This window comes from Lingula anatina, chromosome 8 (genome assembly GCF_051362555.1).
Source record: "Lingula anatina isolate TDL-2025a chromosome 8, LinAna3.0, whole genome shotgun sequence".
Taxonomy (NCBI): domain Eukaryota; kingdom Metazoa; phylum Brachiopoda; class Lingulata; order Lingulida; family Lingulidae; genus Lingula; species Lingula anatina.
Window position 1 is genome coordinate 11,875,999 of NC_141774.1, and position 7,244 is coordinate 11,883,242.

At 36.1% G+C, this 7,244-nt stretch overlaps 1 protein-coding gene across 1 annotated transcript; it reads right to left on the bottom strand.

The window, feature by feature from the left end:
• Positions 1-1,538: 1,538 nt before the first annotated feature.
• On the bottom strand, positions 1,539-6,003 carry LOC106153874 (mRNA turnover protein 4 homolog). The gene is made up of 8 exons (XM_013527999.2): positions 5,837-6,003; positions 5,064-5,122; positions 4,728-4,831; positions 3,943-4,092; positions 3,492-3,643; positions 2,637-2,713; positions 2,291-2,417; positions 1,539-2,009 (listed from the first exon to the last, which is right to left on the bottom strand). The coding sequence occupies exons 1-8, from the start codon at positions 5,862-5,864 to the stop codon at positions 1,909-1,911; spliced, it is 798 nt and encodes a 265-aa protein (XP_013383453.2). The 5' UTR covers positions 5,865-6,003; the 3' UTR covers positions 1,539-1,908.
• Positions 6,004-7,244: the final 1,241 nt, after the last annotated feature.

The following is a 7,244-nucleotide window of genomic DNA, read 5'->3' on the forward strand; positions in this document are numbered from 1 at the left end:
GCAGCACCATCTGCTGTGGGATGAATACCTGATCGTTTTACTCACCTGGTCCATGCTGTTGTATTTCCAGCTAACGTATTTTCCGTTTTTAAGTTAATAATTATTAGTATTCGCCAAAAGATGTCAAATACTTACTCTCAATATTTCCTGTTTGTGACTCAGGCCTATACTCCTCAAAATGCTAGTATACAATGCAACTGATTAATTTGTCAATAACAGATAAGACGTATCAAACCTATTTGGTATCAAGCTCAAGTCCGCTTCTAAGGTGCCACATATCTTGGGTTTTATTTAGCGCTGACGAATTTGAATCCTGTTATATAAAATAGACAACTACCTCGTTATTCAGTAAAAAATGTAGGCCTAAAATATATATAAGTACGGATTATGGCAATGTACACAAAAGACAAAAAAAACAACCCATTGTGTATTCTCGCCGCTCACTGACGTGTAAATACACCCGGGGCTGTCAGTTGGCCTAGATCTATATCCAGCGCGGGTGTGCTTGGGCTCTTTCCCAATGACATTATCGTTATACGTTGATCAATCCAAGTCCGCGGGGACTCTCGCTGCATGCAGTCAGATGAATAGATTAATGACCACGTCTCCTGAAGTCTGGCATTGAGTGGAATGCAGAAAAGCTGGTGATTATACGAGTATGTTGGAAACAAGGAGGTGTGTTAATCTGATTGCATTCAGCCAGACACCCCATTTCCATAGATTAGATCGACCTACTTTAGATCGACTTAACTCCCTGGGGGTTCACGCTATATAGCTGTCAGCCGGGCGGACACGAAAGTTAATTACCTCCTTACAGCTTGTAGTAGGCGGGACAGACATTTAAGTCGGATTAACTGAAAGTAATCTAGTGAGACTCCCCGCGGGGATAGATCGATCTAAAATCTATGGGAATAGAGCCAGAGTCTACACGGAGTTGGATTGATAAACGTAGAACAATAGTTTCATCGGGAATAAGCCCTATGATATCCTTGCCTAGATTCACGACTTACTCATCTTTAGAACTGCCAGCAAAGGACGATGACAAATTACCGTGTGGTGAAAAAAAGGAAAGATATCGCTAATTCAAAAGGAAAATAATCAATGAAAATGGAATGAAGCAAATAAAATGAACCGGCAAAAATATAAGGAACTTCCCCCTTCCCTGCCATGGGAGATTGCCTCATCAAAGAAGTCACATTTTAAAAGTACAAAACACCCCATGACCAACTAAGTCTCGATCTTCAGTCATTTTTTATGATTTAATTCGTTAACAGCGGCCACTTGAGATGCATGAGGAGTCTCAGGTGCATTATAGCCCGTCCTAACTGTACAGTTATATGACTCCAAGTCAACGAACAGGCAGCATCGTAAAAATCGATGGCATTCTCCTCAGACATTGCGTTCAATTTGAGTGTCCTTAGCAATTCCGTGAGACAAAGGACAAATGGAGGCCGTGAAATTTCAACGGTCTTCTAGATTATGGTTTTGTGCTTTCTAGTCATCTTTGAACTCCACTCCCCCCCCCCCCCCTAAATAGATAATGTAATGAAATAAACTTTAATAACAAAAAATATGAGAGGTTAAAGTCTGCTAGTATATGAAAATATGTTGCATGTGTGAGTTATCTCTTCCTTCTCAATCATTAATTTTTCTTAATCACAAAAATATTTTTCTGTTGAAAAGCCCAAGTGTTAGTCTGTTATTTTTCATCTCTTTTAGCAGACAGGGTCAAACACTTGTATTTTTTTTTCTCTATATGCTGTTAGGGCCAATTATGTGCCATGTCCCCTTTTCTTCCTCTTTTTTATTTTGACAGACAGGCAAAAACATGAATGTCTTCCTCTTTATAAAGACAGACCCCCAGGGCTAATATGTTTTTCTTTTTATTTATAGTAACGACCCAACGTTTCACTGATCGTCCTCCTCATCTTCATCATCTGTCATTTCTTCATTTTCAGGTACCACCTCCACCATCAGACCATCATCATCCTCATCTGTTGTCTGTTTGGCTGGAAATTAAGTAAAAACAAAGTAAAGGTTGGCTTCACAGCCTGGTATGCTCTGTGAGATATCAGTCAGTTTTACAATGTAAGCAGGAAAGCATACTTGTATAAATTGCTGCGATTTTAGACAATAAATCGTAGATTTAACTCACAACACAACTCAACCTTGGCTCAGTATTGACATTGAAAATCCAGAAATGCAAGTAAATTTCCATATAAATGAAAAGCAATGCTCCTATTTCTGTCGAAGTGAGCTGAATTTTTTTCCCTATATAAATCACCCTTACGTTTTAACCTTATCTTGGGTGGTACAATATGGTATTGTGTGTCTGAAAATTCCTCAAAAGTTCCATTATTTGACCACATGGCTTCCACTGAGATATAGAAATCAGCCATCAGGTGCCCAAATAACTTCTGAAATCAAAGTAAATAAAATTGGGAATTAATAAATTCCCTCTTATTGATAAATACTGATGTGTTACTGTGCACTATCTTACAGGAAAACTTATCAAAAAGTTGAAATACGTTTATCATACAGGTAAACTGAAAAAAGGGCTTTTCATTCTTTTTCACAACTGAAATGTCACAAGTGAGTAAAGGTTTATGTTTACGAAAAGAAAAATTGGAACTTACTAATATTCTGCATTGTTCTGGCGTTAAAATGTCTCCCTGTTCGCAGACGGTATGGTCTGATGTGAGTGTGATTACGCCTAGGAGAAACATGATATACAAATACCACATACAGTCTTTATTTCATACTTATACATAAGATGGAACTGATGAAAAAAAAAAAAAAAAAAACTCTGAACATTTATCATGGGACCCAACACCTAACAGACTGGAAATCTCAGGAACCATCAGAACTGAATTTAAAAACATGAAATTTCGCTTTTCTGTGGAAAAAAGCTCGCGTCTGATGTATTATTAAGTGAGAAATTCAGCACTATTTCTTTTTCAAAGGAGTTTTGAAGAAACTTTGCTAGTGAGATTATGATTGTGTATTAAATAGTGCTAATAAATGAGACCCAATGTGACGCTGCTCTGTCTAATCCAGGTTGGCCGTAAGCTAACAGTATGAAAGTATTTCAGCTTGTGTAATATAATAAGCGTATATACTTATATAGTCAGTGGTAATTTCAGGGGGTGGAATCACAATAATAATAATAATTATTATTATAATAATAAAGATATTGAAAATAATAATGAACTTAAAGCCAAAACTTGGTGTTCAGTTTTAGACCATAATTTTGGTCAACTTCAGGGGTCAGATTCTCAAATTTTGTATCATCTTTTTTTTTCCACATGTAAAGGTAAAACTCACAGTGGACAAAAATGCAAAAAGTTGCAAAATGAATGCTCAATGATCAGCCAGTTGTCAATACATAAAGCATTATTATTTTTTAACTATCAAATGAGGCCTTACTAAGGGATGCAGAAAGGACACTGTCCAGAGTAAAGGGGGCTTAATGAACTTTTTTCCTCAATTACCTTTGACTAGTTTTGTGGCCAGACCCAGCTGTCTTAGCTGTGGTTCCATGGAGTGGGAGAACTTGCTGAGGGGGCCCTGGTCGATTACTACCGTCTGAGTTGCTACGTTGCCCGATCGCGCATAGTCCTTATCTCTGAACTCCTTGAACCACCTGTGTCAAAGAAAGAGAAGCACTTGTTTTCATTTATATAACATATTAAGCAAGCATAGATTACCTGTAATGTATAATTATATAATCCATTTCTAACAGTTTCTTTTAAAACTCAAATTTAATCCAGCTGCCCAAGGATAAATCAATTAATCACCTGACCTTTTCATCTATCCCTCTAGTTAATAAAAGTCTGTCAAATTAATATAAATGCATGATACATTACTGCACAATAGCACACTGTGCAAACAAATATAATGAAATATAACACATGCAAATATACTTGAATACATGTTACTCACTCTAAAACTTCTTTTTTACTCTGATTTGTAAACAACAATCCCATCTGGCCACGAAGTCGTTTTGATAAAAGGTGAAGGTCATCTCGATATTCGTCTTCTGCTGTTCGTCCCAGAGCCAGGGCCATGACTTTGTTCTTACCAAAGAAAAATCTAAAACGGAGAAGCAAAAAACTTAATTTTTACAGATTACCAGAATTGTGAGCTATGTTCTTCAAAATATATAAAATAAAATATATATAAAAAGAAAATGTTAAGAATTACCTTAAAAGTAAATACTTTGTAACATTGACTGCATCTAATAATTATTCTACATTACTGACAGACTAGAAATGCTAAGAGATAAGTAAAAGTTAAAGTGAATAAATCATAAAATACAGTAATGACTCCAGCTTTTCAATGAAGAATAAAGATCTATAGACTGACCCTGTTGTTGTTGTTGTCTATATTTAAGGGACCATTCCCAGACCCTATTATACTAACTGTGGATCAATCTATCTCCAAGGGGATTCTTGCTAAATTGCAATCAACTTAAGCAGTTCTGATGTCTGTCTTGCCTACTGAAGCTACTAGGGGGTAATTAATTATCGTTTAGCTGCTTCAGAAGGCATTCCAGTCATCTAAGACGCTTAAGCTGAAAGCAATTTACTGAGAAACCCTTTGGAGATGGATCGATCCTGTTAGATCGATCTAGGTATGGGAACCTATATCGAGTCTTATGGAGCAGTACATGGATTTAAAAAAATTATATACAAGCAGTCATTTGTCTTGTGTCCACCACTACTTACCGACTATGTTTCCACTCTGTTCTGACATCTTTCAGCTTGGAATTCCTCATATTTTGAACAGAAAAAAGAAAAATTCTGGCATATTTGTCTACACAGTTCTGAATCTAGAAGGTAAAATATGATGAAAATTAGTCATATACCTTGTGTTTTCATTGGAACAGGAACATATATTGAAAGGAATTGTAGACAAAATTATACTTCATCCTCAGTTAAGAAACAGTGACACAAATACTCAGCAAGTGTAACACAATTTCATGGGATAAAATGATACCTCCTAAAATAGAGGAACAAATTAATGATTAAGCAAACAAATAGATGAAAAGCTGGATACATTACCTCTTGCACAAGCCCCTGTTTGAGCTCCAAACCTTTCTTTTTGGTCTGTGTTAAGGAAACTAAAAGAAATGAATAAAAAATAAATACACATGCATATATATATCAGTACTAAAGATCCACTTGGGTACCGTCTCATAATCATAACATTGTTACACTGTGCACCTTTATCAAACAAGGGAACTTGGTGGATTAATCTAGTCTGTACCAAATATTTTTTTAGACCACTAGACCTTCGGGCAAGCAGGCTATAAACGATACTGGTAGGTGGCTTAATCTATATGCATGTACAACTTACAAGTACAGTACTAGTAAAGTATCTAGGCTAATATTTTACTGCAAAAACTGATTAAAAACTTGGCGGAACTCTCTTCTAGCAACAAATGCCTTTAAAGAAACTTGATTTGGGGGCAATTCTATTTGATATACCTCCCCCCCCCCCCACCATTACTTCCCATCCCGTTAATTATCTACTTGTTTAACATGCCCATTCAGTCTATATACAGTTAGCGAATTCACCACGCCCATGCAAATAATATGTATTTTTTTCGTCAATTCTGAACCTAACTTCAGCTTCAAAGTATTCACAAAAACCGTCGGGACAAATTATGATATACTGTCATTAGAGTTGACTTGATACTTCACTTGTTTGCAGACTATCACAAGAACCTAATGTTTATAAAGCGTATCATTGATACATAATGAAGATCAAACCGTGCTAACACTCCACACAATATATCATTTCAACCTGGCCAGTTGAAAGTCAGTATACCTACTCTTTTTGTCTCTTTTCGACTTCGGCATCTTGAAGCTTTCCACACGTGTTTATATTTTCCGGAAGTTAGCGTATGTTTTACGCAGGCGCAATGGCACGGGTCGAAAAATAAGGCTTCCCTGTGGTCCACCTGGAACGCGCACGCGTTCGGTCTTGAAATGTTAAGATATCGTTATGAATGAGAACGCCAAGGGATCATTAATAATAATAATAATAATATTAATAAAAGGCCTACATTGAATTTTATTTTTCACCATAGGACTATTGTCAGGGACCACAGAATTAAAAAATAAAATAAAAGAAAGAAAAAAAATAATAATAAATAATAATAATAATAATAATAATAAATTATTTCCCAAATCTGTGGCCCCTTACACATAATGTACGTGCCATGCTCTGACGTTGGTTTGCTGTATTTTATCTCGGCTGTCACCTTGATCGGTTAATTAACGAAAAAAAAAAAACGAATGGACTTTAAAACATCACTCTCGACTAGGCCTACCACAGCGCAAAGAAAGAAAGAAAGAAAGAAAGAAAGGAAAAATTAGCATCGGGTGAATTTTTTGAAGGCATTATACGGTGCTTAACCAAAAAAAAAAAAAAAAAAAAAAAAAAAAAACTCGGTTCTGCCCCCTCCCCTAAAAAAGATCAGATCACCCTCAAACCAAGTCGACGTAGGCTACATGTTACTTCTATTTAGCCATTACTACATCATCCGAGCCCTACAGTAGGGCCCTATATCTGAATTTCTTTTTTCGTACTCGGAAGACGGGAGTAGACCCCTATTTAGTTCAGAATAAGTTTACTTGAAAATGCTCGATTGGTGTGATTCTTTGCAAATGCCACCGCCATATTTTTTCGGAGGAAAATTATTATGCGATTAGTAGAATTTTGTTCACTATCAAATGACCAACTGAAGTAACAAAATGCCTGCAAGCATTTGGCGTCTGTTCTTTTTCTCTTGCCGTATCAGTATGTTGTGGATGTGACAAAATGAAACAGTTACGTGTGATTTTTCCCAGTCCAGAAGTGATGAAAAGGAAGCACAGTGACATGAAATATATTACACCTGTTAAAATGACATTTGAGCATTTTTTGGGGAATTCATACAAAAAAAGAAAAAAAAATGGAGGTTGATTACCATGCAACAACTTAGGAGCTTTCGTCTAACTTGGGTTTTCCGTGCAGAAATGCGTCTCTGATTCATTAGGTTCGTTAAACGATCAATGCGACAGCCGAGCTTGCTTCTGTATACGTGACTTGTTAACAGATAAATGAAGACAGATTACATATCGACGCAAAGTGTTTTTTTTTTTTTTTTATTCATAAGGATTTGATAAAAAATTACATGTGCATCTAAATAAATTTTGAAGTATCATGAAAAAGACAACACAAATGATAAGCCTAAG